This window comes from Antechinus flavipes, chromosome 5 (genome assembly GCF_016432865.1).
Source record: "Antechinus flavipes isolate AdamAnt ecotype Samford, QLD, Australia chromosome 5, AdamAnt_v2, whole genome shotgun sequence".
NCBI classification, from domain to species: Eukaryota; Metazoa; Chordata; class Mammalia; order Dasyuromorphia; family Dasyuridae; genus Antechinus; species Antechinus flavipes.
In genome coordinates, this window is record NC_067402.1 from 177,614,518 (window position 1) to 177,638,375 (window position 23,858).

General features: G+C 32.3%; 1 protein-coding gene and 1 long non-coding RNA gene across 2 annotated transcripts in view; one reads left to right on the forward strand and one right to left on the reverse strand.

Annotated features, from left to right (window-relative positions):
• The first annotated feature begins 378 nt into the window (after positions 1-378).
• The window catches only part of ST8SIA1 (ST8 alpha-N-acetyl-neuraminide alpha-2,8-sialyltransferase 1), a 104,045-nt gene continuing 80,565 nt past the window's right edge, over positions 379-23,858 (forward strand). The window contains exons 1-2 of the mRNA XM_051963417.1: positions 379-722; positions 22,333-22,477. Coding sequence (XP_051819377.1) covers positions 472-722; positions 22,333-22,477 — 396 coding nt within the window. The 5' untranslated portion in view covers positions 379-471. The remainder of the gene's footprint in view (positions 723-22,332; positions 22,478-23,858) is intronic.
• Positions 15,303-18,092, reverse strand: LOC127539291 (uncharacterized). The gene is made up of 3 exons (XR_007947899.1): positions 17,924-18,092; positions 16,028-16,114; positions 15,303-15,521 (listed from the first exon to the last, which is right to left on the reverse strand). It is a non-coding gene; the product is annotated as an uncharacterized LOC127539291 (long non-coding RNA).

Genomic DNA, 23,858 nt, shown 5'->3' on the forward strand with positions numbered 1-23,858 from the left:
GAGAGAGGGAGAGAGAAAAAGAGAGAGGGAGAGAGAGGGAGAGGGAGAGGGAGAGAGAGAGAGAAGAGAGAGAGAAGAGAGAGAGAGAGAGAGAGAAGAGAGAGAGAGAGAGAGAGAGAAGAGAGAGAGAACAGAGAGAGAGAACAGAGAGAGAGAGAGAAGAGAGAGAGAAAAAGAGAGAGAGAGAGAGAGAGAGAGGAGAGAGAGAGAGAGAAGAGAGAGAGAGAGAGAGAGAGAGAGAGAGAGAGAGAGAAGAAGAAGAAGAAGGAGGAGGAGGAGGAGGAAGAGAGAAAGGGGGGAGAGAGGGAGAGAGCAGAGGAGGGGAAAAGGGGAGAAAAGGGGGGTTGAAGGAGGGAGAGAGAGAGAGAGAGAGAGAGAGAGAGAGAGAGAGAGAGAGAGAGAGATACATTGCATGGGAGCGCTTTGATTTCAGTTCAAGCTCTGCGCTGCACCTCAGACCACTGCAACACCATGATCGCGCTAAGCATAAGGGACAGCAGCCGGGCCCGGAGACGGACTTGGAAAGGGACTATGGCAATACTGGCGTGTAAGTGCCCCCGGACTAGGCTGCCAATGGGAGCTAGTGCTTTGGGCGTCTTTGTTCTCTGCTGGCTCTACGTCTTCCCAGTGTACCGGCTGCCCAACGAGAAGGAGATTGTGAACGGGGTGCTGCAGCAAGGCAAAGCATGGAGGAGAAACCAGACTGCAGCTAGAGACTTCAGGTACCCGGGTTCCTTTCTCCTCTTTCTCTCTGGCACACAGAGGACCGCAGGCGCCTACTACTGCCTTTCAAAGAGGCTCTGCCTACGTTGTACATCCCTTCTTGGGAAATCACTCTCTTCAATCTTCCTTATTCTTCTGTTGCCTCCCCTTCCCCTCCAATCTCTCACCCCATAGTACACAACCACAATCCTTTCGCTAAGACTTTGTGACCTTGGCCCCTTATCTACTTCCCACCTCTTACCAGTAGACATCTTCAAGGACACATATTGTATGTAGGGAATTCTTCAATATTTATTGTCAGGTGTTCATCCTCATCATCACCCCCACCCCTACTACCATTAATATCATCATCATTTAGAGATTTCTTCCCAAAGTCAAGCTAAAAGAGACTGTCATTGGCTCTCCTTTCTTGGTACAGTGAAGAGGCCTGAGTAACTTGTCTTGTAAAGTTGGTATGAAAGAGGAGTTCTTGACTTTTGAATGTTGTATCTTTTGAGGATCAGAAGAATGGAATGTTTTTCCTGAGGTCAGAATCATGTAAACTCTTTGGCAGAAACAGAAAAATGAAAAGATGATGGAAGTGGGCATTGAAAGAAGTTTGGGCAATTGAAGCCTTCAAAGAATCAGATAGCCAGATCCTTCAGACATATGATTTCTTGGTACCATCAGTCCTTGTTTCCCCTACCACTCCAAGCATTTTTATTAGCCCCACAAACAATCTTTCTGTAAAGAAAAAAACATTTCATTTTGGTAAAGATCTCATTCTTCAGAAAGGTAGCGAAAAAATTCAAGGATGAGAAGCAGTTTCCTAACCACTATAATAATTTCACTTTAAATTGATTAAGAGACTCAGAAAGAGTCCAATAAAAGAGAACCTGTGCACTGCTGTGCATGTGGTTTAGGTTGTTGGTAGGCAAGTGTGGACCATAAAGTTGGACTAAGAAACAGATTGTGATCACTTCATCTTCTCCAAGGGGATCAGGAAGAGATTAATAATAAAGTCAAAGCTCTATTACTGTTGTAGTAGCCTTGGGGAGAGGGGTGGGGACTGGAGAAGAAGTACATTTCAATAAAATATATAACCTGGATAATTTGCTCTTATTTGCATGTAGCACTTTAAAATTTTTTCACATTATGCATTTAGGAACACTGACATTTTTTCCCTAGCCTTACTCTGGTCCCTTATGGCTCTTGGTCTCTAAGCATGAAGGTCAGAAATATAGCAGACCATTTCTGTGAGGGCAAAGCAGCATAAAATGCAAAGGACTTTTTCTTGAAGGAGAGAGAAAGAATCATGAAATAATGTTCAAAAGGATTATTACTTTCCCCCAAATCTACTTAAGAATTCGTAAGACCTTCAATAGTTTAATAATTTACATAGAAAAACTTGTAACCTACAAATTCATAAATGCCAGCTCTCAGTGGCAGATTCTTCTTCTTTTTTTGGTTTCAACTGATATAAGAAATTAGCTAATAATTTTCTATTGTTTTGATTAAAAAAGCCATTTCTTAATTCAGAAGGAGAAACAGAAAATAACTTTTGTAGATTATCAGTAATCAGTCAAGAAGCATTATTAAAAGCTTACTCTCTGGAAGGTATTGTGCTATTTAATGAGGAAGCACACAAAGGCAGAAACTGACTTTGCCCTCAAGGAGATCTCACAGAATAATGAAACAGACAAGCATGAAAATAGGCTACATATATTTATATATTTATGTATGTACAAGATATATATATATATATGTGTGTGTGTGTGTGTATATATAAATATACACATACATATGAAACATTTACATGATAGATGAAAGGTAATTTCAGAAGGAAGATACTATGGACAGAAAAGCTTCTGAGGAACAGGGAAAGGCCTTCAGCAGAAGGTGAGATTTGAGCTGAATCTTGAATGAAGACTGGGAAACTAAGAGGTAGAAATAAGTAGGGAAAGCAGTCCAGATAGCCTGGACAAAAGGCATAGAGATAAGAGGTAGCGTTGGAGACACAAGTCCAGGGCAACGTGTCTGGATCAAAGAGGATATAGAAGGAAGTAAAGTATATTGAACAGGTAAAAAGGAGTGGGGTCATGAAGAGCTTTAAATGCTCCAAAGAGGACATTATATTTGATTATGGAGATAAATAAAAAAAACAGTGAAGTTTGAAGAGATAATAAAGTAAAGCATGGCAAACATTGGTAAAACATGGGTTGGTCTTTTCTGTTGAACATTTGTTCTTCCGTGACCCTAGACTATCTTTGGTTATGTTTGTTTATGCATAGAGAGTTATTAAAATTCGTATTGCAGTAGCTACTTTCAGAAAAACACTCATCTCAGAGAGTTAGTAACTATAAAAATATAATGTGTAATTTCAGATATATTTTACAGTTGAAGTGAAAATACTTGACTAATTATGACTTGGCTAGATAGAATGTGATTTGGAAGCCATATACTAACCAATTTGGAGATGTGTGTAAAGGAGATCTAAAAGGAGTAACATGATTTAAAATAAAATTTTTAAAAAGCATATTACTGAATTACCAGTTTTAAAAAATCTCACTGTTTAACAACAACAACAAAATAAAACAAAAATGTTTTTTTTTATTTGATTGCTTTTAATACTGGAATTGATCATTATAAAGTTTGAGCAGATTTTTTTTCTAAATGGAAGACAAAGTGTAATAGAGCTGGGGGGAGAGAGAGAGAGAGAGAGAGAGAGAGAGAGAGAGAGAGAGAGAGAGAGAGAGAATGCATGTGTGTAGAGGAATCATGGAAGATTGACTTCTATTTAAATTGAGAATTTTATGTTCTTCACACTTGTGTGTTTATATAATGTTTATGATATTGATACACAATGGAAGAGAAAGATATACTTTATATTTATACTTTTTTTGCAAGCATTTCATTTCAAGATTGCAAGCATTAGGTAAAGGTATTTCACCAAAAAAGAAAATACCACATAATTATAACATAATAGATGTATTTTTTCTATAGGCATTTAATAACATAAATTAATTTTTAAGATTGTCCTTCCCACTGTCAAAGCAAAGACTCTTCAGCTTTATCTTATGATTATAGACTACTATTCAATGTTACCAAACTAGGTTGTCCAATTTACTAATTTACATTGCTTTCTTATTTTTAGGAGGTATTTGTTTGCCTGTGCTAACCTACAAAAATTTTTGTTTCAATATTTCATTATTTTGAGGATATGTTATTTCATTGGTGTTACTTCTTTAACCTGTAGATTACAACCCTTTTAACCCATACTAGACCATATTTTCTGCTGACTACTTAGGAGAAGCTGGTCACCAGAAAAGAGTAGCTATTAGGTTTTTTTTCTTCTTCCCATTGCAGCCTTGTACAAATTATGAAAGCTAAGACAAGGGAAATAGAAAAAAACAGTGTTAAGAGAAGTTGATGTTGAATGAATTAAAAGGAACAGGCGTGTATCTAAAGGAAAGCTTGTATCATGTGTTCTTCTACTCTAGTACTCCAGTGAATCTGTTCTCATCAATGTGGATATTCCTTCCAAAGATATAGTTGCAACCAATCTGTGCTTTCTCATTTTGCATGACTCTCTTCCACATCTTTGGTACTATTATTATTATAAAATATCTTTCTAAAATCCCGTGAAAGGACTGGCCTCTATTTCTTGCCTGATAGTTTTTCTTTAGCTCTGCTTCTTCTAATTCCTATATCACATCAAACTTCAACTCAAGTGTTAATATTCCAGAAGAGGTCTTTCCTGATTCCCTTAATTGGATCCCTTTCCAAAATTACTTTGTATTTATCTCACATATATTCATATTTGTATCTTGTGTACTTGTTGCTTTCTCCCAGGAGAATGTAAGCTCTTTGACAGTAGTGTTTGTTTAAATTGTTTTAACCCAAGTATCTATCACAATGCTTGAATTAATAAGATCAGTAAATTTTTGAATTGAAATAAATTTGATAGTATCCTTTAACTTATTATTATTATTATTAATGAGGCAATTGGGGTTAAGTGACACCAAGGGTCACACAATTAGGAAGTGTTAATTGTTTGAAGCCTTATTTGAATTCAGGTCCTCCTGACTTCAGGGCTGGTGCTCTTTCTACTGAGCCATATAGCTGCCCCTAACTTAATTTTTAATATATTCTTTTGCATCTGTAAGGTGTTGAAGTTTTCCCATCATGTGCACCACTGTTGACCTTTGAGTGATGCTCAGCATCAGATCTTTGGAAAATAGAGGGTTCCATGATTTGTACCTGTGCAAGAACAATTAGAAGACTATTGGCTTTTTATCACAAAGAAGTTTGGGGTCATTGAAAGGTTTCCAAAGGTAATATAACTACTCTTCTCCCTCAGTTCAGGCCTGATACATATTTTTTACATACACATACACGAATGAGTCTTGTGGGTGGTATATCTAGCTACATATGTTAGTAAAGACAAAAGGCATTCTTCATTTATTTGCTTTTCTAAGTATATATAATTAATCTTTCTTCCTGGATCACATCCTTCAAAGTCATAAACCCCTTTTATGAGTATGTCTTCCTCTTTTACAACTTACTTGATATAAATATTCTGAGGATTATTAAAGAAGGTTATTATTTGTTTCTGAGCCAAGGCTAACTGCTTTGATGCAGTTGTTGTAGGACTGACTCAATATTTGGGGTTTTGGGCTTACTTTTGTGGGAAGTTATATAGGTGTATTTAATTCCAGAGGAGGGCATTATATTATAGGATCATAATGTATTCATACTTATGCCCCCAATTCATCTTTTTGACCTGAGATTAGCATTCTTTGCTAATCCTGAGTTAATGTTTAATTAAATGGCAGATGGTAGTATGGGTGCATATAAACCTCCTAATATGGTTCCTATTAAACTTTAATTTTTTCCTTGCATTTTTCCTCTAAATTAAATTTATTGTTTGATTTATATTCCAATTTAGGTAGCTACTTGTTAGATTTGATGGGGCAAGGGGCAGTTCAGAATAAGATTAATGACATTCTTATACAGAAAAGCACTACAGGAGACAGCACAAGGTTAAGGAAAATTATGATTATGGGGCCTATCCACTCAAGATGTTCTACCAATGGTGTACAGTTAGATTGTGTTCTTCCTAGGCTATGTTCAGCTGCAAGGTTGCCATAGTTACAAGACTGTAGCTAATCTAGCAATTCAGACTTCAGGTACTTTTGGAAAACTTACTACAAAGTGGCTAAAGGCCCTTTACTTCAAATTGATTTTCTAGTACGAGCTGGTATCTTGGCTTTCTGATCACAATCTATTCTGTCCCTTCATGGCTAAGCTCTCCTTTGGGTGCAATGTATATTCTCTTCCAGCTCTTATACTAGAAGGCACTGTTTTCTATTCACCATTATTCACAGGGGTTTGCAATAATAATATTCTGTCACATTTTGATCCTGATCCCACAGGAAAGTTTTACTGACCTGAGTAGGAGATTGGCAGTCTGTATCTGTTATTTCTCTCATCGCTGCTATTCCTTGAAAAAACAAACTGGAATATGGAGAAATTAAAGCAAAATATTCTATAATGGTTATGTTTCAACTCAGCATTATTTCAGTGTTCTTGAAGAAGCAGAAAAAGTCACATAGGACTGAGTACTATTTTATATTGTTTTTATTTTATAAGGCCAAATAACTTGTCCTTGAGTTTTTAGCTAAACAAAAAAATATTTAGTATGTGACGTGCTAAGCTCTAGGGAGACAAAAAGAAGCAAAAGGCAGCTCCTGCCCTCAAGGAACTTACGGTCTAATGGAGTAGACAACACACAAGCTCACTGGTGATGAGATTTTCTTTTTTAAAAATTTATTTCTTTATTTAATATTTTCCTTAGTTACATTTAAAGCATTTTTTTACATTTATTTTTAAACTTTTTGAATTCCAGATTCTTCTTTTATACTTAACTCCATCCTCCATTAAGAAACTATATGTGAAGTTATGCAAAGCATTTCCATTAAAGTCATATTGTGAAAGAAAACATAGATCTTCCACCCTAAGAAAACAATAACAAACAACAAAAAATCCCTCAAGATAAAGTTTTTTTAAAAGAGGAGAGAGAGTGAGAAAGAGAGAGAGAGAAAGAAAGAGAGAAGAGAGAGAGAGAAGAAAGAGAGAGAGAGAGAGAGAAAGAGAGAGAGAGAAGTATGCTTCAATCTATATTCAGACACAATTAGTTTCTTCTGTGAGTATTATTAGGATTTTTCATTGTAAGTCCTTCAGAGTAGTCCTGGATCATTGTGCTGCTGAGAATAGCAAGATCATTTACAGTTAATCATCCTAGAACATTACTATTTCTTTGTATAATTCATTTCACTTTGCTTGAGTTCATGGAAGACTTTCCAGGTTTTTCTGAGAGTATCTTGCTCATCATTTCTCATAGAACAATAATATTCCATCATAATCATATGTCACAATTTATCCAGCCATTCCCCAATTGATAGGCATCCCCCAAATTTCCAACTTTTTACCCTGAGAAAGAAGCTGTTATAAATATTTTTGCACATATAGGTTCTTTTCCTTTTTAAAAATACCTTTGAGGATTCATGCCTAGTAATGGTATTATTAAGTCAAAAGATATCCATGAATTTATAGCCCTTTGGGCATAGATCATATCTTTTGATCATTTATCAATTGGGGCATGGCTCATTTTTAAATAAATTTGATTCAAATCCCTTTATGTTTGAGAAATGAGGTCTCATCAGAAAAACCTGCATCAAAATTCTTTTCACAATTCTATTGCTAACTGTATTTCTCCCCATTTATTCATTCTCTCTCCTTTCACGTTGTTCTTCCTCAAAAGTGCTTTACTTCTGACCACCTCCTCCCCCATACTGCCCTCCTTTTTATCATCCTTTGCCCTCCTCCACTCCTTTCCTTCAGGTAAGTCTGAGTCTTTTCTGATAAGAGTAAGATTCACTCACTCTCCCTCTTCTTCCTCTCTTCCCTTCCATTGTAAAAGCTTTTTCTTGCTTCTTTTTATGGCAGACAATTTAAACCATTTCACCTCTCCCTTTCCCTTTCTCCCAGCACATCCCTCTCTCATCCCTTAATTTCATCTTCTTTTCCCAATATAATTCCTTCATATTCAACTCAAACCTGTGCCCTCTGACTTTTGCCCTCCTTCTAACTGCCATAATAATGAGAAACTTCTAATGCGTTACAAATATTATTCTCCCATGTAGAAATGTAAATAGATAAACCTTTATGAAACTACTTTCCATATTACCACCTTATGCTTCTCTTGAATCTTGTATTTGAAAATCAGATTTTCTATCAGTTCTGGTATTTTCATCATGAATGTATGAAAATTCTTTATTTCATTGAGCATTCACGTTTCCCCTGAAGGATTATACTCATTTTTGCTGGGTGAGTGATTCTTGGTTGAAAATTTCTCCATTGCTCTCAAGAATATCATATTCTAAGCTCTCTGATAATTTAATGTACAACCTGCTAAATCTTATGTTATCCTGACTATGGCTCCACTGTGTTTCTTTCTGGATGCTTGCAATGTTTTCTCCTTGATTTGGGAGTTTCAGAATTTGACTACAATATTCTTGGGAATTTTCATTTTGGTATCTTGAACAGGAGGTGATTGATGTATTTTTAAAATTTCTATTTTACCCTCTAGTTCTAGAATATCAGGATAGTTTTCCTTGTTAATTTCTTAAATGATGATGTTCAAGCTCCGTTTTTTATTGTGACTTTCAGGTAGACCAATAATTTTTAAGGTCAGTTGTTTTTCCAATGAGATTTCACATTTTTTTCTATTTTTTCCTTTTTTTTGTTTGTGCTTTATTATATCTTGAGTTCTCATAAGATAATTAGTTTCCATTTGCCCAATTATAATTTTTAAGGAATCGTTTTCCTCAAGAGGAATTATGTACCACTTTTCACATTTGGCCAATTTTGCTTTTTAAAAAGATAGCCTTCTCCTCACTAGCCTTTTATATTTTCTTTTGCACCATTCTCAGTTCTTTCCCTAAATTTTCCTATATCTTTCTTACTTGATTTTCAAAATCCTTTTTCAGTTCTTTCATAGCCTGAAATTAATTCTTATATTTACTAGACGCTTTGGATGTAGGAGTTTTGACTTTGTTATCTTCTTCTGAGTGTGTGCTTGATCTTCCTTGTTACCATAGTAACTTTCTATGGTCAGAAACATTTTCTGTTGCTGCTTATTTTCCTAGTCTATTACTCAGCTTTTAATTTTTTGTTAAAATAGAGCTCTGTTTCCAAGACGGAGAGTGCATTGTCCTAAGTTTCAAGAGTTTTGTACAGCTGTTTTCAAAGACAAGGGACCTTATTAAAGCCTTCTTTTTTCCCCTGAAGCTGTTAGGAATATCTGTGCTCCACTGCAGCTATAAAATTTAGTGTGCTAAAGCAATAGAGTCCTGCTTTGTTGGTGTGGGGCCAGAACTACGAGTGGGGCCTGAGACTGCTGGGTTTGTATGCTGGATTCCCATCCTGTTGCCATAGACCTTTTCTGCTGACCTTCCAGCTCTTCATTGTTATCTCTGAGTTGAAAGATCTGGAAGCCACCAGTACTGCTGCTGTTTCCAAGGTCCCCAGAGCCATTCTTGAGTTGCTGGTGTGGGACTAGAATTGGGTCTGGGTCTGGGTCTGGGACTGTGCTGGCTCGGCCTGCTCCAGGACTGCTTGCTGGACTCCCACCTTGATGTCACAGATTTTTTCTATTAACCTTCTAAGTTGTCTTTGACTGGAAAATGTTCTTCTTTCTGGGTGTTGTGATGTTTTAGTGTTCTGGTGCTCCAAAGTTTTAATCATTATTTAAAAGAATATGGAGCAGTTTGGAAGAGAGGTTGGGTGAGTTCCTACCCGTATTCCACCTCCTGGCTCCACCTTCTAGTGGAATTTTCTGTTCTAAGGTAGGCTGGTTCTTGGGAAACATATATAGTCTTTTCCCAAGTCTGTCCTGTAAATCTTTCTAGGATGATGGGACCTGACTAGAATTTGTATACTTTTGGCATAGCCTTTGAGACCCCAGAGCCACCTTCACTCTATGGGAAGAGAGCAGAGTAAGATTCTTTGCAAGATAAGAGGTTCCATTTTTAAATTTAATATCAACTGTTATTATTATTAACTATAAATATTATATATTATTAACTGTATAATCAAATATTAACATTACAATATAGTTGGTATTAAACCATATTGCTTGTAAACTTTATTAATGAATTGAGATCAATTTTGCATACTATTTTATATTTTAGAGTATAGATATTCTAGAATTTTAGACTGTGAAAGAATCATAGATTATATAGTTGGAAATAGACTTTAGAAATCATTTGATCTAAAGGTCATACCTTTAGTTAGATTAAGAATAACTATCCTTATTTCAACAGAAGAGACAATGGAGACCCATATGGATTAAGTGACTCACACAAAGTCATATAAGCTGTGGTAGAAGGTTTACTCTGGAGCTTGACAAAGGTTACTCTAGACAAAGATGTTGATTTCTTGCCTTTTTTTTAGAGCAGTAGTTTTTCAATGACATATAAAGAGTGACTGATATTTTTTCTGTAGAAACAAAAGTTAGTTAATTTCTAAAAACTAAAGGCCTGTCAGCTTAAATATAAACTCCAGTATCTCCAAATTCTTAATGAATGTCATAATTTAATTTTTTTTCACTGTTCCATTTACTCTTAAGGTTTCATCACTAATTTTTAAATCAGAAATTAGGAGTAGCTGACATAAAAAATGACATTTGTAAATCAAAGTCTAGGATTAAGGTAAAGAGATGATTATATTTAGAAATGTTCAAATTTAGATAATTTCTTTTAAAAGTGAATTTTCTAAAACTCATACAATGTTATAAAGATAAAAGAGTTAAGTGATTTCATCACAGAAGACTTAAAAATTCTTAATGCTATTGTTAACTAAGAAACTTTGTAAAACTAAATGTAGAGCTAAAAAGCTAATTCTGTAAAAATCTAAACTTATTTGTCTCTGCTACCAGACTTTTCCCCCTACTTCCACTGTTATCTGGAAGTACCCATTATGGGGTTCTTTTCTATGGTAATACACAAATTCTAGCTAAATGACCTTTTAGTTTTCCATGTTCCCTATTTATTTCTGTAGCTGCTGGGAGGGGAGGGAATAACCATTTACATAGCACCTACTATGTGCAAGACACTGTGCTAAGCACTTCTACAAATATTATCTTGATTCTCACAACAATCCTGGGAGGTAGATGTAATCATTATTCTAATTTTACAATTGAGACAAAGAGAGATAAGTTACTTGCCAAGGGTTCCAGCTACTAAGCATCTGAGGTTGAATTCAAACTCAGGTCTTTCTGACTTCAGGCCTTCTGCTATCTTCACTGAACCACTAGATGGCTCTTGAGATAAAATTGTGAACTCACAAATAAGAAAAAAAGACCACTGTGTAATCAAAGTAAATGTTATAAAACTTGTGTACCTTACCTGTAAGAAGACTTCCTAAGATTCTCCCTCAAAACCTTCTTACTATTTCTTTTGATACAGTTTCAACAATTTGATCTGGTTCTCTGTCCTAGGTAAACTAGAAGCAGAAAAGTACATAGTGAGGAGGAATTGAAAGGACAAACTACTGAGATCCTAATAGCTAGGAAGAAAATGTGAAAAGTAAAAGAAAATGTGAAAAGTCAGAAAGCAATATAGTCTAGGTTTATGTCTGACACATAATTTAGTAACCCCTGAGAGTATCATTGAACTGTATAGTACAAGTCTAAAGACTCATGTTCATAATGATAACTTTTAATCATTAAAAATGTTAAATTATGTTCAACATGCTCTGAAAGAATATAGTAAACAAAGTTAGGTGTAAAATGTATGATTTGGATTACATGAAATTACAAAGCTTTTGAACAACTAAACAAATGTAGTCAAGATCAGAAGGAAAGCAGAAAATTGGGGGAAAATGTTATAGATAATTTATCAGATAAAGGTCTTATATCCAAAATATAAAAAGAACGTACCAAATCTATAAGAATTGATACATGGTCAAAGGATACAAACAGTTAATTTTCTGATGAAGAAATCAAAATAATTTATAGTCATATAAAAATGCTCTAAATCATTATTGATTAGATTAAAACTACCCAGAAATATCATTTTACACTTACCAGACTAGCTCAAATGATAAAAGAGCAAAGTGATAAATGTTGGAGAGAATGTGAAAAAATTGAGACACTAATTTATTGCTGGTGGAATTATGAAATGGTCCAATCATTTTGGAGAATAATCTGGAATTACTCCCCAAGAGTTATTAGACTATCCATACTCTTTGACCAAGCAATACCACCACTTGTTGTATTTCCAAAGATAATTTTGGAAAAAAGAAAAGAACCTATATGTTCTAAAATGTTTATAGCAGCTCTCTTTGTGGTGGCAAAGACATAGAAATTGAAGGAATACCTATCAATTTGAGAATGACTGAATAAGTTGTGGTATATGGTTGTGATTGAATACTACTATACTATAATAAATGATGAGCTTAGTGATTTTAGAAAATCATGAAAAGACTTGTATAAAATAATTAAGAGTGAAATAAACAAAACCAAGAGAACATTGTATACAGTAACAGCTTTGAGTGAATAGATTATTTTAAATATGACAAATACCCAAATTAACGCCAAAGAACATATGAAGAAAGATGCATCCAGAGAAAGAACTGATAAGTAGAAATGTATATAAAATAATTTTACACATAAATACCTATTTGAGTCTAATGGTAGCCATCATTTGAATGATGGTGGTAAAAAAATTTACATGATAATTTTGTTTATTTTAAAAGAATAGGAAGTTGTGCATAATAGATTGATGTATAACTATTTTGATAGATGTCATGTTTCTCCATGAAACAATTATGCATTTTTAAAATATTAGTATTTTTTGGTTATGTCATTTTCTCTATTATTTCTAGGTAGAAATGATGATTTTTGTGGGTTTTGAGTTTTATGCTGAGTGGCTCAGTGGATAGAGTGCTGGGCCTTGGGGTCAGGAAAATGAGTTTAAATCTAGTCTCAGACATTTTCTAGAACTCTGGTCTTGGGAAAGTCATTTTACTACAGTCTGCCTCAGTTTCCTCCATTGGAACTTGGGGATAATAATAGCACCTACTTCCCTATTAATATTGTCAAGGATCAAATGATATCTCTAAAATGCTTAGTACAGTGCTTGACACATAATAGATGCTATTTACATGCTAATTATTCTGCCACATTACTGAAACTATTAGGTGTTCTGACAATTTCCTTGCTTATGCTTTGGTCTTTTATAAGTAAACTCTCATATTGCCTACAAAAGAGATATAAATTTATCTCTTCTTTGAAAATGCTTGTACCTTTAATTTCTTATTGTCTTATACTTAATGGTAGAATTTCTGTGACTATGTCGAATAATATTGAGAAAATCATTGTTGTTTTATAATTGTGTTCACTGGGAAAGCTTCTAGTATGGCTTCCTGGCAATTAATACCTCCTTTTGGTTTAGCATTTTTCCTTTTTAAAAAAAAACACCATGCTTTAAAAAAGGGTCCCTTTATGTCTGTACTTTTTATGTTTAAAATTAAGAAAAAAAGGAAGGAAGAAAGAAAAAGTACGAAAATACATGCAATTCGTAACCCCTTTGGACCTCCCATCTCTACAAAGGGATGGGGTGAGAATATTTTCCTTATCTCTTCTTTTTGATCCCTTTTAATTTTGCAGTATTTGATTTTAAATTTTTGGTGTTTTTTCCATTTATATTATTCTATATTTGTGTATATGAATATTTATATATTGTATATATTAATAATTTGTATTTTTTGTTTTGCTTACTTCACTCTTCATGCATGCTTATTTCACCAAGTCCATGCTTCTCTGAATTTATCACATTCTTTATTTCTTACAGCAGAATAATATTCTATTATATTCTTATGCTAAAATTTGCTTATTCAGTTTCCAAACTATGGGTATCTACTTTGTTTTTAATTGTTTATTGTCACAAAAGAGGGCTATTATAAGTATTTTGTTACATGGAGGATTTTCTTCTTATCAAGGGTTTCTTGGAAGTATTAGCCTGGCAATGGAATCTCTGGATCAAAAGATATGGATATTTTAAATAATTCCAAATTGCTTTCCAAAACATTTATATTTAATCATAGCTCTTAGTACATTGTTAATGTACTAATATTCTTATCTTTCCACAACCTCTTCAACATTAACTCTTCCCATATTTTAGCTAATTTGCATAGTGTGAAGTGAAACTTCAGGGTTGTTTTGATTTACAATTATTTTATTATGAGTGATATGAAACATCTTTTTATATGGTTTTTAGAGTTGACTATTCTTTTGAGAACAATATATATATTATTTGACTACTTATCTAAGGGGGGAATGTTTCAAAGTCCTTTAATGATTTATATAACTTGGATACCAACTCTTATCTGAGAAATTTGACAGAAAGATTTCCCCCCCAATTTGACCACTTTCCTTTTTATTTCTAGGGGAATAAATTTTGTTTATGTAGAAACTTTTCACTTTTATGTAATTAAAGTTGTCTGTTTTCTCTTATATCTTCATGCCTGGTTTGAGTAAGAACATATCTCCTATCTATAACTATGAAATATATATGATTGGCTTCTCTTCCAATTTAAAATTTTTTTTATCTTTAATTTGAAATTTTCCAGTTTTCTCAATAGTTTTTTTAATCAAAAGAAGAGTTTTTCTTAAGTAATGATGGTTACAAAATATACAAAATGTTATAGAACATTGGGCTTAGTTCCCCTTTCCCAATAATTCTGCCTTGTTTAATTATTTTATTGATTTACCTCTAAATTTTTAATTAATACCAGATGGTTTTGATTACTGATGCTTTATAATACAGTTTTCCATCTGGAAGTGTTGTTCCCCTTTTGACCTTATCCCTTTTCATTATTTCCTTCATATTCCAAATCTTTTATTATTCCAAATGAATTTTGTTATTATTTTATTGAATCCTGTAAAGTATTTCTTTGTTTATCTAATTAAGTTAGCATTGAATTTATAAATTAGCTTTGGTATTATTATAGTGGTACAGCTCAGCCATGAGTATTGAATATTTATTTTTTAATTGAATTTTTGCTATTTAAGTTGAGTTTTTTAAGAAATACTTTGCAGTTTAATTTATACAAGTATTTTGTGTGCTTTGATTGTCTGATCTCTTAATATGTTTTGTATTTGGAGTTTGTAAAAAGATTTCCTTTACTCTTGCCTCTTGAATTTTGTTATTATTGAATACAAATACTATTAATTTTGAGGGATTTTTTTGGTTTAGATTTGATGAAGATATTAATTTTGTTATTGTCTTTGCTTATTTATTCCTAGCATTTTATAATCTAGTATTTTATATATTTATGTAGAATTTTATAATTGAGTATTTTATATATTTTATAAAAATCATATCATAAACAAATAAGATATTTATCTTTTCTACCTACTTTTATGCTTTTGTTTCCTTTTTCTTATTGATATTTTTAGTATTCCAACTATGTCAAATATATATTCCTGTACTTAATGTATTAAATGATAAATTTCAAGGGTATCTTCACTATATATAATGCTTTCTTTTAGTTTTTGATAGATACATCTTGTTATTTTTAAAAAAAGTCCTTCTATGCCTATACTTGGAATGTTTTTTTTTTTAATTAAAGGACATTCTATTTTATCAAAAGCTTCTCTGCATCTAACATGATTTTTAAAAATAATTCATTAGGTTCCATCAGGCAAAATCCACATTCTCACATGTCCACCTCAATTCCCTTTCTTCCATGACCTGAGAACATGAGAAAAACAAAATCCATTATAAACATGTAGAGTCAAACAAAACAAATTTCTATATTGGTTATGTTCAGAAATATTTGTCTTATTTTCCATTCTAAGTCCTTCCTTTCTCTATTAGGAATTCAGTAACATGTTTCTTCATTAGTCTTATAGAATCATGGTTGATCATTATGCTGATAAGAATTCAGTATAATAATATTTCATCACATTTACATATCATAAGTTGTTTATTCTCTAATTTATGAGAACCCCTTCAGATTTCTATTCTTTGCTACATAAAATAGAACTACAAATATTTTTCAGGAAAACAGAGATGATTTAATATAAAGAAAACTATTAATATAATTGACTATATCCAAAGCAAAAGTGATAAAAATCATGAGACATCAATAAGTGCAGAAATTTTTTTTGGTTAAAGCAACAATAGTTTTTATCAAAAATACTTGAAACCATAAATATAAATGAATTTTTCATTAAAATTATAAAAAATTCACTTACTTGTAAAGACAGTTTGTGACATTCTTTTTTTAAAATAAGATTTTGAGTTCCAATTTTTTCTCCTTCCCTTTCTCCCCTTATTCTTCCCTAGGATAGCAATAAGTTGATATATGTTATATATGTGCAGTCATGTAAAACATCTTTCCAGGTTAATCATGTTGTGAAAAGCAAACAGAACAAAAAGAAATAGCTACCAAAAATAATTTTAAAAAAAGAAGTGAATAAAGCATTATTTATAAATTCATTATTTTATTTAGAAACCTCAGTAAGATCAGAAGTAGTATCACCAATATTACTCAATATTGTATTAGAATCGCTAGCAATAGCAGTAAGAGAAAAAAAGAAATTGAAGAAATCAGAATGGGCAATGAGGAAATAAGTCTGTTTCTCTTTGCAGATGATATGATAGCTTACTTGGAAAATCCTAGAAATTCAACTAAAAAGTTAGTTGAAACAATAAATAATTTTTAGCAAAGTAGAAGGATATAAAATAAACCCATATTAATCATCAGTATTTTTATGTATCATAAAGAAAACCCTACAACAGATAGTAAGAGATATCCCATTTAAAATAATTTTAGAATATGTAAAACACTTGGAAGTATACCTGCCAAGACAAACCCAGGAACTAAATGAACATAATTATAAAATGGTTATTTTACAAATAAAGTCAGATTTAAATAACTGGACATTATTTAATAAAAAAAAGACAATTCTACCTAATCTATATATTCATTGCCATCTTAGCTAAGCTATCAAAATTATTTTGTTAAGCTAGAAAAATAATAATGAAATTCATTTGGAGAAACAAAATGTCAAGAATTTTGAAGGATTTAGTGAAAACATGTTAAAAAATAGGTTTAGAAGTACCAGATCTTAAACTATATCATAAGACAGTAATTAACAAAACTGTCTTATACTGTCTAAAAAATAGAAAGATGGATACATGGAACAGAATAGATATATAATATACATTAATAAACCTTTTGCTTAATAAATGTAAATATATAAACTTTGGGAATAAGAATACACTAATTTAGTAAAAATTGTTAGGAAAACTGCCAAAAAAGTCTGACAAAAATTGAGTATAGATCAATATCTATAAATCAATATATTATACTATTTACCAAGATAAGTTCAAAATGAATAGACCTGGGGAGATATAGGAAAACTAAAAGAACATATCATCTATTACATTTATGGTTAGGAGAAGAATTTATGAATTAACAAAAGATGTCAAATGGATAATTTTGATTACATTAAATTGAAAAGTTTCTGTACAAATAAAATCAATGTAGCCAAGATAAGGGAAACAAGAAAACGGAGGAAAATTTTAGAGAGAGTTCCTCAAATAAAGGTCTTACATCTCAAATATATAGAGAATTTTAAAAAATTTATAAGAATGTAAGTCATTCCCTAATTGATAAATAGTGAAAGATATGAACAGTTTTGCTTAAGTCCATCCATCCATCCATCTATCCATCTATCTATCCCCTATTACATGTTAAAACAATTTTTAACATTTGTTCTTTTTTTAAAGTTTCCTAAGCTATTGCAAAGTCCTGTTGAGTTTTCCTTTGTAACATTTCTGGAACATTTCCTGCCACCACTTTAGTGCAGGCCCTCATCATCTCATGCCTTGAATACTGCAATAGCCTCCTGTTAGATCTGTCTACCTTGTCTCTCCCTACTTCAATCCATTCTCCATTCAGCCACTAAAGTGATTGTCCTAAAATCAATCTGATCATTCTCCCATCTCACACTTAATAAACTCCAGTGTTTTACTATTGCTTTCAAGAGTAAATACAGAATGCTCTGTTTGGCCTTCAAAACTCTTTATAACATAACTCCCTTCTACTTTTCCAGTGTTATTACACCATACTCCCCAAAACATACTTCCTTCCAAGTGACACTGGCCTCTTGGCTGTTCCACACACAAAGCATCTCATCTCTCTGCTCTGGGCATTCTTGGATTATCTCCCACACCTCTTCCACTCCTCTTACAGACCTCTTGGACTTTAAGTCCCAATTAAAATTCCACCTTCTAGAGGAAGCCTTCCCCAACCTTTCTTAATTCCAGTGCCTTCCCTCTGTTAAATTGTTTCCTATTAATCTTGCATTTTGCATAGTATTTTTTTTTTTTTTTTGCTTCTAGTAAGCTTTTTGAGCTCAGGGACTTTCTTTTGCCTTTTTCGGCTTAGCATACTTCCTGATACATAGTACGTAGTAATAAATCTTTATTGAGTGAAGTGAATTGAATTCATAATGGACATAGAATGATTTTATGTTATTCCAATTTCCTTTCCTTTATATATGAAAGTCTCCTGGCTGTATTTGCCGAATTTGTTCCTTGTCATCAGAATTGTTAAATTAAGTGACTGTGTCTTGGAGTTTGCAGTGTAGAGATTTTTTTTCCCCTGGAGGTAATATGTGGATATTTTTAATTGGCACAATATTCCATTTTCATAAGTTCTGAAAAATTTTCTCATATATATAATTGAACATTTATAATGTTCAGGGTTTTTAACTTGTATTCTTCTGGGAGACCTATAATACTCCAGTTATTTGAGTGTATATTTTCTTCAATAGTAATGTTTTGATTGTATAAATATTATGTTTTATTTTACTGTTATTGCTTTTTTGCTTCTGTTCTTCCAGATTGTCTTTAGATTCACTTCTGTGTATTTGCACTCCTAATGTTTCTTTAGTGAGGCTTTACTTACTGAAGCATATTTCAGTATAATTACCTATGTGAAGATGCTTTTCATAGTTTTTGAAAATCTACATATTTCAATTTTTCAAATGTTATTGATACTTTTCACATCACCCAATATTATCCCCCAAACCCTTTAAAAAAGAAATCTAAGTAAAACAGCTATATTAAACATATCTGACAACATATATGTCTCTTCTATATCTACCACATAGATAGTTCCTTGCAATAGAGGGTTAATAAACCTTCTATTGTAAAGGTCAAGAATTATATTGATTTAATACCAGGTGATTTTTAATATTTTTTCTTTTATGTTAGTCACATTTTTATAGATTTTGCTTATTTCACTCTGTAGTATTTCAACCAAATGTTACCAAGTTTTTCTGAACTCTTCATACTTATCATTTCTTATTGCATAATAATCTATTGCATTATCTCATACCTTCCATTCTGGATGAGCATTTGTTTTTTTTTTTTTCCTTCCTTCCTTGAATCAATATGTAACTACACCCACAGTCTAGTAAAGTATTTGTCCTATCGCTTTTTCTATCTTCCATTTTTTTTGCCAACTTTCTTCACATGAGGTGAAACCTTATAGTTGTTTAAATTTGTCTTTCAAATTACTTGTGATTTGAAGAATTATTTTTTATAGCTGCTTATAATTGTAATTTCTGCTATTGAAAATTATTTATGTACATTGTCAATTTCAATACTGACCATATTTAAATAGTCCATATTTAAAGTTCATGTAGCACAGAAGTAAAATTATTCTTTAAGTAACTATTAGAATTTACTTTGAAGTTTGTCTGGAACTTTTAAAATAATTCAACTGTAGTTTTCTCAATTTTTTCTTCAGATATTAGGTTGTTTATGTGTCCTTTTTTCTTGATCTGGGAACTTTTTTATATAAATATTCATCCGTTTCATTTTTTTCTTTAATCATTTTCTTACAGCTTTGCTTTTTTGTCTCATCTCTGCCATTCTCTCGTTTTTTTTTCTTGAGAGTGCAGTGCTTTATTATAATTTTCTACTGTTTCTTTCTACAGATATTCTGTACTTTATGTATGACAGTTAGATGCAACAAGATAGACTAGACAGAGCATTGGGTTTAATGTAATGAGATTAAATTTGTTAATAATTCTAATAAGATTAAATATGGATGAATATCTACTTCAAGAGTAAAATATAGGGCAGCATGGTCAGGTTGTTTGAAAATAATCTGAGACTCTTACTTTATATATACACCAAGCTCTATATGACTTAGCAGGATGATATGGCAGTTAAAACAAATAATGTAAACTTGCACTGAATTAAGAGAGCCCTAGTTTCAAGGAATAAGAATATCATAGTTTCACTGTATTCTGTCCTAGAAGAATATATCTGACCAGTATTATATTCAGTTCTAGGCACCTCAGTTTAAAAAAGACATTGAAACAGAGAGAGTACAGAAGAATTTGACCAGAATGATGAAGAACCTTGAATCCAAATTATGAAGTCTTTTCAAAGGGGTTTCTTATATTTAGGTTGGACAAAAGAGAATATATGGAGGAATATGATGGCTCTTTTCAAGTATGCAATGAGCTATTGAATGGAATTGTGATTAGGCTTGTACTTTTTGGTTTCAGAAGGCAGAATCTGGAGGGAGTGAGTAAAAGTTGTGAAGCTTATGTCAGCTAAACTTTTCTAACAATATGAACTATATAAAAGTAGAATAGATTGCCTTAGGGGGCAGTGAACTCCTCTCCTTGGATTTGTTCAAGGAGAGAGACTGGATATTCACTTGATGAGTATGTTGTCATAGGAATTTATTTCTGGCTATGGATTAAATGAGATAGATGACTGGAGGCCCACTCTAAGTAAAATTCTATGCTGCTATAATTTTAACCTTATTATTACTTTTGTCTTTTTTGTTTTCTTAAAAACTCTTATTTCTATTTTTATATAGTTATATAATTCTTTTATTGAATTTTTAAACCGCTGTGAGGTTATTATAGTTCTTCCCATCTCTCCTCTCCTATAAATATTGTGTATATGTTTTCCATTGTACTTGATTTGGTGGTAAATGCCTAATAATAGTATTGCTGGGCTAAATTAGTCACAGTGTTTAGAAGGAAAAAGCTAGTACTCTTTCATATTTGAATACATCTAGAACATGGTACGTTCAATTTCAGGCACCATACATAAGGAAGGACATTTCTAAACTGGAAAGCTTCCAGATCTTGTTATATGCTGATCATTTGAAGGAAATAGAGATGATTACTCTTGAAAAGAGATTATTTCGATGGGATATGATAGCTCTTTTTAAATATATTTTTAAAGGCTATCATAGGAATTAAGCTTGTTCAGTTTGGCACCAAATGGCAAAATTAAAAGCAGTGTTTGGTAACTTCAGATAAATCATTTGATGTAATAATTCTCAATAATCAGAGCAATACAAAATTGGGATATACTATCTCAGGTGGGAGTGGGTTTCCCCACCCTCCCCATAGTGGTAGAACTGTATAGGTTCCTTTCCCTAACCCCACAACATTTTTTTAGCAAGGCTGGATGAATCTATGCTTTAGAGAGGCAACTTTTTCAGGTATAACTAGAATAGGAAGAATGAAGTACCTCCCAACTCTGTGATTCTGTGAATGATTAAATAAATAGAGGATATATTACTTCAGTATAGTATTCATGGCCTTTTGAAACTAGCTGAGTCATACTTTATCACAGTTTAAAATTATTTAAGTTATATGAAGCCATAAACTGAATTTCCTAAGAGGCTTCTAAATTATTTCTCTCTGGTTTGTTGTATGTTTGCTATATGAGGTCTCCTTTTTCTTCCACATAACAATTCATTTAAATGTACAATATGACTTCATTCTTATAATCAAAGAGTCCTTTTAGTGGAAGAGAGATGATAGCCACAAAAGTGGGTGTTGGATGATGGGAAGAAATGGTAGATGAGCAAATTGGTGGTGATAAAAAAAGGGGGCAAGAAGATGAAAGCAATTCCATAGAGTATGGTGAAATTAAACCATTCTGTCTAAACGTAGTCCTAGACCTATAACTAGGTTTTTTTTTTCTGTTTTTCTTTTAATATTACACAGATCATACCCTTAAGGAAAGAAGTCAAGATGAAGTGAAATATAATAGAAACTGTACTTGACTTTGTTTCTAGTCTGGCAATAATTAACTATTATGCATAAAGCATTTATTCTGGGCCCTCATTTCTTTATTTGCAAAATTAAGTATTTGTTTCACATGACATCTATTTTAAGTTTAAAATTCTATGTTTTAAAATTTAAGTTAAAAATTAAGTTTTAAAATTCTATGATTCTGTGATTCAGTTCAACTGAGTTAAACAACTATTACTTAAACATATATTATGTACTAAACATTGTACAAGATAGAAGGAATGCAAAACAAAAACAAAACATTTCTGCTTTCAAAGGAGTTTATATTTTATTGTGATTATGACATTGAGATGATTTAAAATTAGACACTAAAGTCTCAGCAGGCTAATGGTTTTGAAAGGGATTCTATTTAATGTCTCTTGCTCTGATATCTGATAACATGTTTTAAATTTTCTCTTTGTCTTTTCTATTAGGAAAGAAATGGAACAATGCTGTGACCCTGCCAATCTCTTTGCTATGACTAAACAAAATTCCCCTATGGGGAAAAGCATGTGGTATGATGGAGAATTATTGTACTCTTTCACCATTGACAATTCAACTTACTCCCTCCTCCCCCAGGTTAGTATCTATCAGATTGATGTGTTTTTATTATTTTCACTTATACACATCTACATAGATATGTATAATTCACACACTTCAGTTCTCTGTCTCAAAATCCACAATTCTTTCTAACATATCACACTGATATGTGCCCACTTTTATTTTACCCATACAGAGTCTAGTTAAATTGCATGTGGTGTACACTTTCCTGCCTCCATGCCTTTGTTCACATAAGTATGTATTATATCTCCTATGAACTTCATGAAGCGATAGAGATTTATAGTCAGAGGTCATCAGTTCTTTTTCTGGTGGGTAGCATTTTTTCATCATGAGCCCTTTGAAATTATCTTGGGTCATTGTATTGATCATAGAAGCTAAATCAGAGTTGATTATCATTACAATATTGCTGTTACTATGTGCAATGATCTAATAGTTCTGCTGATTTCCTTTTGCATGAATATATTGGTCTCATGTTTTTCTAAAACTACTCACCTTGCCATTTTTTGCTGCACAATAATACTCTATTACAATCATACGCTAATACTTGTTTAGCCATTCCCTAATTGATAAGCATCTCTTCAATTTCCAAGTCTATGCTACTTCAAAAAAGAACTGCTATAAATATTTTTGTGTTATATACAATTCCTTGTCATATTTCTGGGTCAAAGGTATACATAGTTTCATAACCCTTTGGGCAAAGCCAAATTGTACTCCAGAATGGTTAGGTCAGTTCACTGCTTCACTAGCAGATCATTAATATACTTATTTTCCCTTATCCCCTTCCAGCATTTGTCAGTTCTTATAGGTGTAAGGTGGTACTTCAGAATTGTTTTAATTTTCACTACTCTCATCAGTCTACACAGTAACAAATACTGAAATAATAGTTATATGCATCTAATATTAAAAAAAAAACAGAAAAACAGACAATTCTCTGTCATTAGTTTCAAAGGATTATCAGACACTTTGTATATAAGATTTCCTGAGATAATACCTATGGGAAAAGAAGAAAAAATTCAAGTCAGAGACTCCCATGAATAGCAAGATTTATAGGTTAACACTTTGTGTATAACAAGGTTATTTGAATTATCAGCCTCACTTCTGTATCATAGAAACCTTTCCCCATAACTATATAGTCATATCTTTATATTATTTAAATCCTGAACCTCTTAGAATTAAATAAATATAAAAACTATTGAATAAGTAACTTATTAACAATGAAATCAGTAATAAAACCATAGACAACTATTTAAAATATTTTGGCTCTGAAATTATAACCAGTCACCTTATACCATTAGTGTAATTGTAGATAACTTTTCTTCTGAAAATACACCACATCAATCATTTCATTCCAGAAAATAAAATTTGTTTTTCTTCATAGAATAGTAGAGTTAATATATTT